Source organism: Hermetia illucens, chromosome 3, assembly GCF_905115235.1.
Source record: "Hermetia illucens chromosome 3, iHerIll2.2.curated.20191125, whole genome shotgun sequence".
Lineage (NCBI taxonomy): Eukaryota > Metazoa > Arthropoda > Insecta > Diptera > Stratiomyidae > Hermetia > Hermetia illucens.
The window spans coordinates 139421445-139439494 of record NC_051851.1 but is presented as its reverse complement, the minus strand read 5'-3'; the positions used below and the strand labels follow the sequence as shown (position 1 = coordinate 139439494).

General features: G+C 38.8%; 1 protein-coding gene across 2 annotated transcripts in view; it reads left to right on the top strand.

The window, feature by feature from the left end:
* Positions 1–18050, top strand: part of LOC119653244 — a 197118-nt gene that overhangs the window by 157082 nt on the left and 21986 nt on the right. Inside the window, exons 3-6 of one of the 2 annotated variants that reach the window (XM_038057844.1) lie at positions 2048–2140; positions 6838–7149; positions 7220–7724; positions 7945–8027. In XM_038057844.1, coding sequence (XP_037913772.1) covers positions 2048–2140; positions 6838–7149; positions 7220–7724; positions 7945–8027 — 993 coding nt within the window. The remainder of the gene's footprint in view (positions 1–2047; positions 2141–6837; positions 7150–7219; positions 7725–7944; positions 8028–18050) is intronic. The other variant, XM_038057845.1, reaches the window with a different exon arrangement.

Sequence of the window (18050 nt, the reverse complement as noted above, 5' to 3'; positions counted from 1 at the left end):
GATTCGCCGTTCGATTAAAATACTATAATCCTGCTTAAACTCATGAGTGGAGGTTTCTTAATTGCCGTTAAACTGTATATACCTCTCATCCCTGTTACCTCTGTATTTGCATGCGCCTCTGAGTCTCAGTTGTGTCTCTTTAACAATATCAACTGAAGGGATGCACTTTTGGGTCATTCACCTATTAAACATTTCGGTCTATATATCCTCCCCTCTGTGGGATTGAATGCTTCTACTTCCTAGTTCTTTGCTCTTTTCTTGGGTGGTACACGGGACCCGAAGGGGCGTCATAAAATCTGGTTATATCGTGGAATCGAATCGATGAACGGAAGGGATTGAAGGCTCTATTGACCGAAGTAAGGGATGGTAGGCGTGATCCGCTTGAACACCGATACCGTGCAAAATCCAAGGAAATTCAACTTTGTGTGCGCTGTTACAAAAGGGAACTCGTTATTGCGCTGATCAGGAAGCGGAAGAAGTCGCAGAACGCGATGATTTCAGAAGTGTAACATATACCACATTACGGAAGGATTTGTATGTGGTCGCAAACCTTTCGATGGTCTTATGAGGCACATCAAAGGTCGACTCCTACTTCTACTTCCACTTCAAATTTTATATCAATCGGTGTTGAGCAAAAGAATTCGAAGGCCGCACCCAATTTTCAGCGTCAGTTACTGGACTAAGGACAGAAAGTTCCTATTCTTCTGATTGTGACTGATCATAACGTGACCTCCTTTTTAAGGTTTTGTGTAAACACAAAACCTTATTAAAATCGGTTTACCGTCTGTCTGTCTGTCTGTCTGTCCGTCACACGCATTTTTCTCGGAAACGGTTACAGCGATTGACACCAAATTTGGTAGAAAGGTGGGAACTGTGAACGCTCACGCATACAGTGAGTTACATCCTCTTACATCGAATTTAAGGGGGGGTCCCCATACATGAAAAAGGGGGGTGTAATTTTTTTTTTCATCAAATATAGTCATGTGGGGTATCAAATTAAAGGTCTCGGTTAGTACTTTTCGAAAACGGGCTTAGTTTTGACATTTGTTGGAAAGGTGGGGAGTGCGGGGGGTTGAAAGTGACCATTCCTTTACGGGGGCCATTCTCAGAAATTACCCAACCGAAAAATCTGAAAAAAATCAAGGGGCTGCCACTATATGGTGCCTTGGCTCCGAAATACCTTTCACACTGATATCTGCACAAATAAAGTTAATAATAGTATATTACTATAATTTTTAGTAATTCGCTGCAAAACCCCCCTTAAGTTCATGCTAGGACGCGGAAATTTCGCAACAATATAGGGTGTAACATAGAGCATGACGTTACCAAGTTTGGTGGAAATCGCACTATTGCTGACCAAGTTATAATACGTCAAAGTTGTCGCTTCTTTGCAAATTCAAGGCTATAAATGTCAATATCATCCGAAAGTGGATATTCTCACATAATATTGTATATGCATATATTACGTGCTACGTACTAAGAAATGCACAAAACCTTTCGTAACTGAAGCGTCCAGCTTCCGGTTTCCCGACTTGTTTTGGATTCATCTTATTGTATTTACAGGTTGCTAAAACGCAATCGAATTCAATCGAAAAGTTAACTCGTTTCGTGGGTTTAAAGAATTATGCAACCTCTTTAACAGAACCAAATAGTAAATAGTGAACACAAGTAGTGATCAATGATCTACGAGTAAAAACCACGCAATAATCAAGAATCATTCAAATGGGTGCAAGATATAGAAGGTCATTTGTGGTGAAATTTTTTTCCGTTTTTTGAACTGGCAATTGAGGGATTCGCGCTAAAAATCAACGAATTTGTTCGTATTCTTGTTTATCTCAAAATATCTTTTGGAAACCCGAAAATATTCAGCTTTTTCATCCTTATGTCATCATGGTTCATTCATCGTCTATGTAAAATTTCCCAGGAAATTATCATACCTATTATCCACTTCACAAATTGTGCAGTCAGTATTGTTCTTTGCATTACTCATATTTTCTTTCCGTTAACCTTCTATACTAATAAAACTTTCTATTCATAATTTCCATAGAATCCTAGCAACGATAACCGCCCAACGATTCATAATATCAACCTTAACGTTTAATGCATCCGCAGGATCAAAATATTTTCTACTGAGTAACAGGTTTGACTATTATCAAATCACATGAATATCAAGTCCACTATTCCAATATAATCAATGCAATTATTCACTAAGTAGAATCCAAATTTCACATTGCAATGGTAGAAGCTACTCCATCAAAATGTCATTTTGAATAAGGACACATTATCCGGAACTATTGAGTAAAGTTTATCACTGTATTTACTACGGCTAATATGAATTTGCGACTTATTGTACGCCATTGTATTTGATTTAACGAAATCATTTTATCCATAGGAGAAACCCATTTTAATGTGTTCAGATTATTTATTATCTTAGTATTTATCGTAATCTATCATAAGAATAGATTAGGAGATTCAAAATATCTTTCTTGTAAAAACTGCAGCTTTCTCTTTGGCGAAGTACTATGTGTGCGCATTTCTTAATAGAAAATCGGCGTAAAAACCACTTTGCCCACCAAGAAAAAATCAGCCTCTTCGACTTCCCCGCTATCCTCTCACCACGATTGAAGAAATATTGGTAAACCTTCAATTTAAGGCACTTATGCTTCTCCTAAAACACCCTTTGAAGCCATATATATTTTGTGGTGTCTCAACACTGATATTGGGCTCTTCAGTCATTTCAGATCGCGCTCAGACATAATGTCTTGCATTTCCTTTTTAAAATGCTCAAATATAATTCTTTCTTAACATGCTCCTGATCCTGCCGATAATTGTGAAGCGCTGTACGGAGCTTAGACCACCGCTCCATTTGTTCATCATCGATTTCGAGAAAGCTTCCGACTTAATCAAAAATGAGTATACGCAGGAGGAGCAGTTAACAGCTATTTATCAGATAAAGTGGCGCAAAATATTACGAACTGCATCTTCGTAGAATCGTACAGAAAATCGAAATAGGAAGCGGAGTCCGTCAGGGTTGAATCTCGCCACCGATGTCTATTTTCTCGTTATCGGCAACATCTTTCATGCTGCCTTGACCGGGGAATGATAAGAAGTTCAATGGACGATGTCATCTTTCCTCAAGCACCTCGACTATGCTATTGACATCTGATATCTTTTTGCTCGTTAATCAAGTCATGGACCTTGCTCAAATGGTTCTGGGTTTGGAAAGGAAGGCAAGCAGATTCGGACCGAAGATAAACACTAATTAAATAAAGCTGGTTGTGTAATACAATACAATCCCTTATCCCAGGATCACGGGGGAAATGTTTACCCTTTAACTACAGGCATAGAAAAGTGGAGGAGGAATACAAGCTTCTCGAAAAATCGTGGGAGAGTTGAAGCGCATTGCTAGGAACCGACAGCAGTGACGCCCCACTTAGGGATTTATGGCTACCATATAACGCCGAATCACACGTGATTCAATTCTTCTGCATCATTAACTTTTGCCCCTTCGACCATTGGGGACGGCCCGTCTATGTTAGATCATTTTTCTCGATCATAAGCCTAAACCGGCTGGTGTCAAGAGGCTCTCAAATGCCCATTTAGGAATCAAGTTATTGTTGTTTCGGTCTTCTTTTTCACCATTTTCTGTAGATTTTGATGTTCAGGCAATTTCTTTAGTAAGAAAATATTTATTTTACGGAAATATCTTCTGCATTCTGGTGGGATGACACCTCCCCGATTTATAAGTTTTTCTTGGAGTTCGTGTTCAACGCGATAGCATTTTTTTCTGTCTTTATTTATGATCCTTCCAATGTCATGCTGCTAGAACCTTTGCCTCCATGCATTTAAGATTTGTGCATAGAATCATACACAATGCTTTCGAAAAATATCGGGCAAAGAGAAGTTTTGAACTGAGGAGTGAACGTACACCTTCAATATTATCATCAGCCTTGCATGTCGATTGTCCGCCTTCTTGATATCATCAGCCCACGACTGACGACAAATTTTGAAACAGGAAAATCATTTGAATTTATCACTTAAACTTTTTTAAAATCAGTGCCAGAAAACTAACATCTAACATCTAAACAGTTACAGGCCTAACCCCACAGTCTTATTAAGACACGATTGACTTTGTGATGTTGTGGTCAGAATCAGAGTCCCGCTGTGACAAGAAACAAGAGTACCAGTCTGTACTGAGTGCATGACTCAGCATTCATTCAAATGTCAAACGAACTAAGGGGTACGGCACCCTAGTTGTAAGCACAACTCCACGCTTGATGCCCGAAGGTCACTTGTCCGCAATGTGGAGGTAACCACAATCAAAGCCTCGCTGTGACAGGGATAAAAGTACCAGTCTATACTAGGTGTATGGCTAAGCATTCATACTGGTGGATACACGATCTAACTAAATCTCTACTGAACTACGTAGTATGGCACCCGAGTTGAAAACTCCACGTTTGAGGCTCGAAGGTCTCCTGTCCGCTTGGACGTAACCGGCCGCTACTAACCGGGCTGAAAGTACATGAACCAGCAATTTTCTTGATACATGTAAATTCAGAGGACTACCCCGGTTTCCATGGTACCAGTATACCCCTGGTGAGCTTGCTTGACCGAAGCCACTTCAGATGAGCCCCGGTGAAAGCTCGGGTCTGATCGCCTACATAAGCCTTAAAGCATAGGCCTACTGCACCACGACCAGAAACTCAAAGTAAGCACAGCGTTTCGCGGTGCTACCTCGCGGAGGTTCTCCTCAGCCACTTGACTTTGGTTGGTCTCTGGGACTCTGTGTAACAAACACGAAGGCTTGACTGTATTTTTTTTATTCCTTTTGCAGTACTGAATTTAAGGGAGGCTGAAACATTCCTGTGATGATTTATTGGTTTATATCCTTCAGCTTACACAAAGATCCTCCATTGTGGATCTTTTTTTATAAAATTCGACCTCCACTGTAGGTACTCTGATATGTATCCTAAAATACATTTTTACTATGACTTTTAATGTACCATATGTAATTTGTTTTTCTCTGTACCTAGCCTGACACCATGAAACTTTTGAAGTGCCCCATTGCTTATCTCATATTACATCTCTTAATCAAACTATAATTTTTTCTTCTTCAAATGTGATTGTTCTTGGCGCCTTAGCTTAAACCGGACAAAGGCGCATCATACCGGAGTTTTTGTTTTAAATTTTAAGATAGTCTATAAACACAATTCTCTCACTATCCCAAAATAGTTGCTACCACCAGTAGGTTCACCCTTCACAGTTTATTATTTTGTTCTTTTATCTCAAGAATGTTGGGCAATGAATCGAGGAATCAAACTCCGAAGCTCTTTCTCGAATTGAATGCGGTGACAATTGAACATCTTGCCCTCCAGTGTGTTTCTACCCAACATTCAACATCCTGCCCTCCAGTTTCGTTAGATTTTATACTTTATCTTAAATATCATCAATAAACTATCTTCCACAGCACCTAGATTCACCATTAGACCATAGATAACATATATCGTATTAACTTCGGCAATCTACACCGGTCCAATTGAATTTAGCGCTTGCTGCGGTCTAATAGCCCCTGTAAGGATCGACAAGGCGGGTCTTTCCATAGGCTTCCCAGTCAAAATTCGTAACTATGATCCAATCTCTCATGATACAATGTACAACAAAGCCGAATATTTCGCGAAATCTACAGGAATCCAAACCGAATTGGAAGAGAAGTGTTCCCTAGGATATCCGAATGTCATCTTCCGCAACTAAACGCGCAAAGACTGCCATTTTTCCCCAATGCATATTAAGCAACTGGGTGTGATCCTGCATTCTAAATTACGTTTGGGGACAGGATTGAGAGTTAAAAACATGTCTGCACAGCCTTCTGTGTCTGCAGGAAGATCTTCCTGAGCCAATGAGTCTCCCATTTCGGTTCTTTCGAGGTACACATTCGTGGTCTGTCCTATCCTTGCTTATCGTCCCATTCTGTGGTGACCGGTGCTAAGTACAAGTATGTAAGTGATTCAAAAACAACATGTAGAAGTACTATCGGAGCTCTGCAAACCTGCGTCGACAGATGTCATCAATGTACTCTTACACCTTCCCCCCGTGGACCTTCATATTAAATACGCTGAATCGTCCAGCGATGTCAGGCTCCATGTGCCCGAATATTGGAAAGCAAAGCCCAAAAGCCATAGTAACATTCTAAATAAAGTGCCAGTACTCTGTTTATTCTGAATGGGATACGCCACACACAAGCTAAGTTTCAAGGATTTACTGTATGGTATTCTTTATCGAGAGTCAAGGATTTACAGAATCAGAGCGCCAGTATTATCAGATGCGGAAATACAAGAGAGGAATGAACAAGCAAAGGGACTGGCCAGACGGGTCTCTGTTCTTGACAGTGAAGGCGGCGGCAATATGAAAAATGGAATCTACTCAACAGTTTGCATTGCATTCTCGACCAAATCAAAGATCTCTGGAAGGTCTCAGCGCCCCTCACTTACTGGAGGATACTGGATGATTTTCAACAAGAGAGTAGCGCACGAGCTCTTTGAAGATGACTAGCTTCTGAGTTATCCCATCACAATTTTATAGGCGCTCTCTTACGATGCCACTTGCGAATGCTGGCTTGCGATATTTATCCTTTTAGGCGGGGCGATTCAAAGACCCTTTCTGACAGGCATGAGGCAGGTTTCGAATTCCTAGTTTGACTTATCTAAGCCTGCAAAAAAATGTACTATTTCTCATTCATGCACTCATGGCACACACATTCTATGTAATTTAAGTTTGCTTCATTTTCAACTATTTAGAAGGTTGTCTTATTAAACTTCTGTTTTGCTGGCCTCTTTACAGGAAAGAAGTAGAAAATCATGTTGTTAAATGGAACCAAAATTTCGAATTTATATGCAAAATGTCAGCGAATGCATCGACTGGCGTTTTGGACCCATGTGTCCTGCGCATTTCCATTCGCAAAGAAGTCAAAGGTGGACGTAGCTATAATAAATTAGGATTTATTGATTTGAATCTTGCCGAATTTGCTGGATCGGGCAAGACAGCAAGACGTTGCCTATTGGAAGGCTATGATCAGCGACATCGTTTAGATAATTCAATGCTTCTAGTATCGATTAAAATGCATATGCTTAGTGGTGATATATTATTTAAAGCGTGAGTATTATCCATTTTAATAATCATTTCGACACATATTATCTTATTAATTCTTTCTTTTCCTTTTCAGGCCAACATCTGGTCTAAAAAGCAAACAAATTCCTAGTGACGATTCTTTGGAAACGGTACAAGCATCAATGCAACCTACTACAAATGATGTTCCAACTGCAATTGTGGCCAATAATCGATCAGCACCTTCGTCTCGTGATGATATAATATCACAATCTCAAACATCTTCCGGATTTGGTTCATTAACGAAAAAGAAAAATGACGGCTACGAATTGGATATTAATTCTTTAGTAGCTTCCAGTGTAACCGATTCTGGTATGTCAGAATCATCTGAACCGATAACAATTGCTTCCGATTCATTGCAATCATATCCACCGACATCATTAACATCATTAACAAGTAACGCACAACAAGTGCTTCCAGGCGGTGGAAGTGGTGGAATAGGCGGAACAGGAGGCAGTGGAGGCGGAGGAGGTGGAGGTGGCAGCAGTGGTAACATTCTCCCCTCGCAAGTTGGTGGTGTCATCGAAATGGGACACTCTAGAAATTCTAGCAATACTAGTCAAGTGAGTAACGGCAATTGACCTCGATTCCGAAGTATTATCTAAAACTGATTCATTCGAACCGTGCACTATTTTAAAATAGGGATGCATTCTTAAAAATGTACCATTGTGCAGGCATCGAAATGATGCCAGTTAATCGTTTCGATTGGCGCATTATCCTCTGTTCATTAATTTTTTTGTATCCAATTTTCTCTATAAAACTAAGCAATTTCTATAATTGTAGATGTCGAAAGGTTCCGGTTATAGTAGTTTTTCGCACAGTCAACATTCTAGGCAAAGCTCAGAAGGTGATTCCGGTCATGCCAGGTAAGTTTCCAAGATTCGTATAAATTTTATATAGATTTTTTTAAAAGATATACACCTCACATATAGATATAGATATTTACTTCTTTGCTATTATATAAAAACGAATGTAAATTAGCGCTAGAACCGTTTTTTCTATTAATTTACATACTTGAGAAACAGTATTTTTGTGAAATACAGTTTTATTAGCACGAATTAGATTTTGCGCATCATAAAGACGAAAAATCTTCCAAGATTTTTTTTCGATAATTTTTGAATAATTAACTCAATGACGTTTCGTTTGTAAATAGATACGATTATACCAGAAAATTAATGTTTTTAAAGATTGAAGAGCTGAAGCGGAAATTCATTTGGAAATGAACATAGCTAATTGGCACTTGAGACGAATTTATTTGCACTCTTTGTTCCATTCGTAGAATAATTCACAACAGACTAATAATTGAATGTTGTTTGTAGAAGACTAATTTTCACAATTTTCATGGTGGCATTGCCTTTGCCCATGCTGGATAACAGGATTGATGATAATTTTTATGAAGATAGGAATGTGTTTGAAAAAGCGTTAAAGTGTGAATTTCAATGCAGTTTTCACCACTTCACCACCACATTATATACTGGCTTTTGTCCAACTCCGTGAAAACATAAAATTCGATCAGAATGAGCACTTTCTAAAATCAACCGCCGACGAAATTACTCAAACATAGGTTTACGTCATTTGCCAGGAAATCGTGAATAAAAAGCCACAATTCTAGTATGTGGGCAATAATTTCAATTGCTCAGATAACGTAAGTGAATTATGTTCCTGGAAATAAAAACCAGAATAAACAAAATCGAAACAACTTTTTGGAGCTATATGGCATATTCTTTTGACATGGACTTTGTGTTGGATTCAAAGCTCATATTATTAAAGCAGACAGATTGTCTGAAAGCAAAGTATTAATGTTACTGATGTAAACAAAAATGGTCCTCTTATCAGAAAATATTAATTTCATAATGTATATAGTAATTGAACTGTGAGTTGTGTTACATAAAGATAACAGCTTATCTCGTCACTACCAAATTTGCCACGTTTAAATATTATACTCAATGGAGCCTCTGGACGATGCTTGATAGTGATTTCAAACTAAACGGTGGCAATGTAAGCCATAGGCAGGTTAACCGATCAAACAGCAAAAATGAACATAATTCTGAAAGGGGAAAAACTCGCCCTTGCGAAAGTTCTTTTTTAGCTCCACTCTTCTTTTCCTCTATTTTGAGAAATTGTGTATTGCACTTTGAAATTAATGCAATTTTTCGACAATTTGACTCAAATAAAGCCTGAAACGTTTATCCATCACGGTTTTTCTGTTGGTGCACTTTTGGTCAGAGCACTTGGCAACTTTAAAACATTTTAATTATTTTCTGTAAGATAACTTTCATTTCCTTAGAACCTTGAATATATTTGAATTATTCCGCCGTAAACATTAGCGGTTTATTTAAGAAGTAATTGTGTCGATAAAAGTATTGTTAAGCGTTGGTCACTACGTTTTTAATGTTTGGTGTAAAACAAAACCTTATTAAAATCGGTTTACTGTCTGTGTGTCACACGCATTTTTTTCGAAATCGGTTGTAGCGGTTGACACCAAATTTGGTGGAAAGGTGGGAACTGTGAACGCTCTCGCATACAGTGAGTTACATCATTCTGCGTCGAATTTAAGAGGGGGTACCCAAACATAATAACATGCTCCTAGGGCAGAGGTGGAGCAGCGCCTTACGATTTGCCTCTGCCCTGGTAAGAATTCGTAAAGTCGTCATCGCCTAGTATTTTTAAAGTTTAATAATAATAATAATCGTTGGCGCAACAATCCATATTGGATCAGGGCCTTGAAGTGTGTTAGAGCACTTCATTCAAGACCGTAACGGTACATTACAGTATATTGTAGAAGACAATGTGGTCAGCATTGCGCTCGCCTGAGATTATTACCCTAATTTGACTCAGGTACTCATTCACAGCTGAGTCGACTGGTATCCGACGTCAAATCACGATACAAATCTCACTGCCACCAATGAGATTTGAACCGCGACCTTCCGTACGACAGCCTTGTGCTCTAACCACTCAGCTATCCGGACACATTTTTAAAGTTTGCTAAGCCCTAAACGAGGGGTCTGTGGGCAAAAAAAACGAGTAAGTTGCTCCTCATTTGGTCCGGTCCAGCATCAAGTTGATGTGGACTTAGGACCCCGCAATTCTCAAAAAAATATTTTCGCTCAATATAATTTGTAGTCATGATGTGGAGCAAGGAGCACTTAACATCTGCGAGCCGCTTCGGTCACGCTGGTCCCAGGGCAGAAGTGAGGCAGCCTCTGCCTTGTAAGAAACTGTAAAGTCATCATCAACTCATATTTTTAATTTTTAGTAATTGGCTCGAGCGCAATGCTGACCACATTGCCTCCTAGTGTACCGTTACAGTCTTGAATGAAGTGCTCTAACACACTTCAAGGCCCTGATCCAACATGGATTATTGCACCAACGATTATTATTAGTAATTGGCTGCAAAACCCCCCTTATCCTGCGATGACGAAATTTTGAAGCAGTGTAAGCTGTAACATATTTATTTACAAAGTTGTAATAGGCCAAACTGGTCGCTCCTGTGCAAATTCAAGACTTTGAATGTCAATATCACGCAAATATTCTCACAGAATATATGTATGTATTGCATATATTACGTGCTAGGTTTTAATGGGACAAATGCCGACTCAAATGTTTTTATAAAAGAAATACACGAAACCTTGCATATCTGAAACGTCCAGCTTCCGGTTTCCCGACTTGTTGTACTTTTCTAGCAACATTAAAATTCTACGTTTGAAAAACATTTATTTTGAAGCTGTCTAAAAATCGACTTATTTCTGGCACTTCAATAAAAACCGAGCACTTCCAGTTCAGTAATCGATCGGAACAAATGATAATCGGAAGGAGTAATATCTCTTAACTACCACGTATGAGATAGAATTTCCGACTTAAGCGACTGCTGGTATAGCGGCCGCTTTACTTCTTTATCAAAAGTATGGTCGGCTCAAACGCGTCAATTGAAGTCGATGGTGATCTCTTGTAGTGAATTCTTTCTCTGAACAGCTCACAATGAACTAAACCCAGGTTATTCCACTAAATGAATTGCTAAAGCTTTGAACTGATGATGTTAATTTGTAGCCGTACTTCAGTCATAATTTTGTGCGCCTAACAATGCGATGCAAGAAAAACCTTTAATTTTCTACCGCAGCTGCTTACAAGTAAAAATATAGTACATTGTATAGCCTCTGCACCTTTAGCTTATACGTTATTCAATGTCCTTGCTTTTGAATCGTTCTTTATATATTCACACCATTCGAAACTAGTGTATACTCAACTCCTAAAGATTCTGCAAGTTTACTTGACTTTCAGTGTGAGTTTTCATGAAGTAATGGCACCAATTCTTTGTCTTTAAAAGATGGGCCAGATTACTATATATATATGAGGTTGGGTAGATCCCTATGTAGGGCATAGCACCTCATCCGCACCTTCACGCCATCGCTATCAGTTAGTGGCAATGTGCTTCAATTCGTTCTTCGTTTTCCCGAGAAATTTGTACTCCCCTCCACTATTCTACACCACGTAATTCTTAGACGATCCACTGGTCGCCCATCCTTAGATAGTGGATTCCACGCCATAACCTGCAATGGAGTTGTCGTCCTTTCTCAAGTATGAACTATCCATTGCCACTTGCGGTTTCTCATTAACGCGCCAGAAAACCCCATGACACAACACAGATTTCATGTCGGCCTGGAGCTTCCGAGTGACGGTCACTTTCCATGTATTAATCCCCACTGGCGCGGAACACTCTGAACTTAATGTTGGTGTTTAAATAATTGCACTTCCATATTTTGGGCAAAACAGTCGAAACGGATTTAAGGTTGTTAATGCATCATCGGCAGACACAATGTTACCCAGGTAAACAAATTGATCGACGGATGTTCTGATGTTTTGTTCATTAATGTAAATAGGAAAAGATTATATAGAATATAGCAGGCGTCTCGTTGGCCTTCCTGGGAAAATGAATTGTATAGTTAGCAATAGAATCGAGAGCTTTTCTCAGCGTAGGACCACATATTTTTACTTACACCTATCGTATAGTTCGTCCACTGATGATTCTTATACCGACTTAGTGCTAAATTTTAAACTAGATTATCTTTACGAAATTCGACCGAAACTGTATTATGTTATTTGATTTATTTCGTGTTCACTATCCGCAAATTTGATTTTAATAGATCAGGAGGATTTCTCTCGAAAAACTGCACACTTCAGGCTAAAAGAATAATCCTGGCCTGGAATTTGTAATATTTGGAATTCAAATTTTAGGAGCCACCCGTCGCTAATGTCAAAATCCATAGAATTTTTGTTTGATTTTTCATGTAATAGTCATGACATTTACGAAAGAAGGGAAACGGCTGAGGCAACTATGTTGAGCGTACTTAAAAGGAACAGTCCAGAGTTATTCGTATTTTAAAAGCATATGGACCAAAGCGCTCGCAAGATTATTTGAATATCACCAAGAAAAGCCTTACAAAGGTAGAGAGAATACTCACAGGTCAGGCTAAGATACTACCTTGTGAAGCTGAGGTTATCTGAAGATAGTGTCTGTAGATTCTTTTAGAACAATTTCCGGCTATTGTGCATAGTCGAATTTTCGGAGACTTCCACACTATATTTTTTTTGCAGGAAGTGTAGTTTAGTGCATTACCGTCTCCTATTCACATTGGCTTCATATATCCGAGACCACTTTCCCAATTTTTTTCTTGTGGAAATTTAAGGAGCCCTACTAGGGTTGTCTGACTTATTAAGAAACAATAAAAATGCCACTCTACCGACCCCGGACTTTTTTCTAAAATTTGAGTTCAATGTTTCTATTCGTCTGCGTGAATCCTTCATTCTCTTCAGAATGGATTTGACCGTGGATGACCAGATACAAAAAAAAACTGATCTTATGGATCCAGGCCCTTAGCGAGGCAATCTGTTAGCTTCTTACTACATCCGTGTAAGGATCAGGAAGTGTAAAGAATGTTTCCTTTTCTCAAGCCCTATAATCACTTCTTGTTTTCGTATAAAATCAAAATATTACATTTATTTGCCATTATAATAAACAAAACTTGCTTCACGAGAATTTTTCACATTATTTTTGAATAAATGAGCAACTAACTCTGCGCACTGTATAGCGTGCATCTCTGGATTGTGATAAATGGGAAACTGCAGTTTTGTTTATGTTAATTGTTGTATCTATAGGTGCAAGCCACTGATGTACTGTTCCATATACAGTTTCAATATCTAGTGGGCGGTTATTATCCGGTCCAAGAAGATGATCTTGGCCATACCTAGGGATACTCTCGACCAAGTTTTGGCATGTGAGTAAAGAGGCGAAATTTTGATATGAGTCCAGCGAAGTTCAATTTCCTTGCCACAAAGGTTTGTGGTTTGATGTTTTTTTTTTTCAGGAAAAAAAACGTGATGAATCTGTTTTGAGGGCAAGAGCTCTATCTTACATAAAAACTACATCGTTCTTTTTGGACCTTTCTCCGAGCTGTTGCAGATACCTGCGGTCTAGAACTTTTTTGTACTGAACTTGGTTTACCATCCTCCGCAAAGTATAAGCAACTCTTCTTGTAGGGACATTTAACATAAAGACGAGATTTCAAAAAACCCCATAGAAAAAAATCACAAGGGACCAAATTGGGAAATCGGGCCGGCCACTTTAAATCGCCCCTAATTGAGATAAGGTGTTCTGGGAAGTGTTTCCTCAAAACAACCATTGATACTCACTTTTCTCAAAGAATCAGAGACCAATTATTTGGTATTACCCCATAGCGCATGTTTTGTTTGTTGACGGATCCACACAAATGAAAATGGGCTTCATCACTAAAAAATAATAGCGTCCTCAGGAATGACTTCGAGGAGAACCTCACTCAACTCAGAAAGTTCCTGCACATTCACCATCTTATAAAGATAGAAAAACTTGGATGGAATGAAAAATTCTCTTCACAGCATGATCGAAATGTCCATGGGCAGACGCATGTTTGCGCAGAAAACACTGCGATGATCGCAACATTAAAGCTCTGACTTCCTCAATATTCTCAGGTGATTTAATGGGTCGAGCGAATTCAGTTCTTCATTTTGTAACACTTTCAGTTTGTCTGTTCGTAGTGACCCACGTGACAATTGATTTTCGGTCCATGTTAAGGGCAAACAGGACTAAATTAAGACGAATCCGAAAGAAGCGCTGGGTTGCGATCACAGAACATACGCTCGAAAAGTAGGCGTCAGCACGCTTCTCACTATTCCAACGTGGCGAGTGAACTCTGTCGGGTCAAAACTTTATGGTCCTTCCTCTCGAACGAGACCACTATCGCTCGACTACGACATCAACCGATGGAATAGCGCGCATTTAGAGAAAGTTATGCTGTCACACTCTATACTTTCTTCTTATTCGTTAAGGACGGATACTTTTGATAATAAGCAACATATTTAAAAAGCTTCCCAAATAAGCAGTGGCTGCTTCATGGCTTTTTAACATCACGTCAGCACCGCTCAACCGTATTATGTGGCTATTAAATGACAATGACTTCAATTTATTCCCAAAATACTGTCCAAAAACGGCCAATAACCTTTATTGGGTCGTACTTGAATATTTGTTTGTCCCACCGCTTTTTGGCCATGGATGTTATTTGACCTGATCCTTCTGTTTTCCTTAGCAAGACTGACAAGTTTTCTTTCAATCCTTGGGTTCAGTGTCGTGGCGTCCAGCCAAATTTATCTGCTCTTGAGACTCAATAATTGCGGCCTGCGGGTATGATTTTTCGTATGCCGATGACTGAAGCTAGTAAACTTTTCAAATTTTTAGCAATTTAAATGACATTGACAAACTCGATGATCAGTAGTCTGACGCTAGGTAATGACACCATTCTTCCCAAAAGGTTCAAGGATGACTTGAAATGTTCATCCTCTGAAATTTTATGGCGTTTTGCCCACAATAATATAAAACTCGGTGGTCTCCTATGGAATCTACATCTCTTTAGAAGCCTTTTTAGATAGATCTACTTGGAATTCTGTAAATGCAAGCTCATCAAAACGCTTGAAATTTGATTTAGCTAGTCATGCTACTTGCAAAATTAATCCCAATGGTAAGAATGTAACTAACTACTCTAGCCTCGTTGAACAGTATATTCACAGACGTTCAACTCAAATCCTGCGTCTGATATTGGAGGATGCAGGATTTAAAGATTCCACAAATTTGACACCACCTTTTTGGAAGGAAGGGTTGCTTGGCTGATTGATATCTCTTCCATTCAACTGATTGTTCATTATTGATTCTCCATCAATAGATGTAACCTGAGTCTTCACCGAGTCTCTTTTACATGCAGGATATAGGGATTTACATCATGCAAACAACATGAAACGAAGAAAACGCCTCCACTTTTTGGATACAGTGGGTTGGTAGAGCTGCTCGATAAATAAATCTTTTAATCGCGTAAACAAAATTAAATCAAAAGGAAATTTTCTAATTTTCGGATGGTTTTCCTTCCTTGGCAAATCTTTCCGGGATTATGCTATTATCAAAATTTGTATGAGCTATGAAATAATTGTTTCCTGCCGCTGCTTTCCATAGACAAGTCGCTAGTCTAGTTTGCCTCTCTTGGCTTCAGACTATTTGCAGCAGCTAATCCTGGGTGTGAAAAGAAGAAGTTGTGAAGTTTACTATTACTTAAGGAAACCTACGTCCAGCAGTTTCCCAACTCTTACCTTAATCTACTTGTTAAATACTTCTGAGATTTGTCCAATAGAATCGCTCTGGTAATATTTATTGTGCACTGAATAATCCTTTTTGTAACTTTTTCCCGAGGAGAGACCGATTTGACTTGTCTTAAATGACATCCGCTTGAGGAAACCAGTCGTCTTTACTTTAAACAAAATTATCGTTTGATTTCCTTGTGATGGTTTCACTTGTCCTTTTTTGTGGATTTTATGTGTGATAACTTTATCCAACTTTTCGGTAAGACAATTATGAGTTAACGACAACTTCTAGTTGCTTCCTTCTCAAATGCTCAATCATGAGAATTACCCAATTTCATGTTTTTGCCCTGAAGTTTTGAAAGTATATCCAACAAGGATTAGACCATAGAGAAAACTCATTCAGCAACCTTAACGTTTAACTTAACTGCATTTACCTTGAAATTTATATAAATACATTTCGGCATAGAATTTTCTAGGATACTTAAAGTTTGTGACCTTAAATTTAACTTAGAAAAGCTTCCATGCCAAACAATGTACCACCGACAAAAGCTGAAAACCAAACATGCCATACATAAAGGGAATACTTCACGCACGTCATACAGAATACTTTAATACTTGCATTTTACAAGCATGCATATGCATATAACAATGCAACCACAAAATGCCAACTAACATTGTTTGTTGGGCAATTGCCAAGAAGATTGAAAAAGTTTTGTGGTTTTCTTTCTCATTATTGACTTTGAATGAGGGTTTTATGTGCAATTGAAAATCCAAAGCAGAAATTTCACGCATGTTATGTATTTTAGCATTTTCGGGCTACGGAAAACCTAAAACGTATGAAAGATTAATTTTGATAGAATCTTAAGATGTCAAAAATGAAATCGTATTCATCTGAAGTTCAAATCTACGGCAAATGAAAATCGTATATAATTTTCCCACAGAACGGTACTAATGCCTACTAACACATATTTCCATTCTTAATAGAATAATGTTTTGATGCCAGAAAGAAGCTCAAAGTTTGATACCCAAAACGGGTGGTTTTCATTGGAATTCATTAAAGTTTGAAAGTTTTCCTGGGATCAAATGAAATAGTTCAAGTTAGAGAAACATAAATAACATGGTGCGGGAAAGTTAGAGAATTTCAATTTCATGTGGATATCTTTAGGAAAATTCACCCCGAGAAGGCATTCAATATTCATCGAGCCACTACAAAAGCAAGCAAGAAAATTATGCAAATTATATATTTTAGGTAGGCAATTATGACCAAAATAAATTTCAGAAACTTGGAAGCTTAAGTTGCTGATCCGTCTGTGGATGCAGAGCAGTACGAGTAGTCGAGAATAGGTGTTAATACTATAAGTTTGCAACTGTGCAAAAGCAAATTCTAATTCTAAGTGCAGAAGTTTTTAAGTGTCCTCAGCCTTGACGATTATGTCGAGGTAAATAGAAGTGGGACCTAAAGGGCGAACAGTTTTTCAACTTTTACTTCGAATTTTAATAGATTTTTAGATTAGATTAGTATACCATCAACGATGCCTCGCTATTAAGTTTTCTACGATGGGTGCACATCATATTCGCATTTCGATCGTGATCCAGCACAAGATCTTCACCTCGTTTATCGCAAGGCGGCATTCATTGTCTTTAGTGACCGGCCAGCATTCAGAATCATAGAACCTAACAGAGCGAACGATGCTACGATAGATCTTAGATTTGGGGCATTCTCTGATTCATCCAATAATACTCTGATGTCATTGGAGGGCAACCCGTCAAAAATTCTGTCCAGTCGGGTGTAGAAATTCGCCTTCAATGACATCATCTTTGTCCTCCGTTAGTGCATGGTCGTGGATATACCACAAATTGAGAAGCTTCATATTGAAGCGGATTAACCAGATTCGTTCATTAATCAGTTTGACATCAGTTACCAGCTACCTAAATATTACTTATGACAAAGGCGACATCGAATCCTCTGCTCCCTCGCTCCTTGTCACTGGTAAATATTGTATGACTATAAGGTCGGCAATCATGTACTTTGCTCCCGAGCCATTTCGTTTCTTCGAGCGCGGGGATGCTAATGTTGTTACCGGGCACTTCCTGCAGAAGGTCCCGCACTGCACCCGTTCGTAAAAGGGATCGCACCTTCCAAGACCCATAAGAGTAGTCCATTTTACGTTGCCCAAATTGTTGCCGTTTAACCTGCCTAATCCGAGGCTCTATCCTGGGTTTTTTTCCGAAAA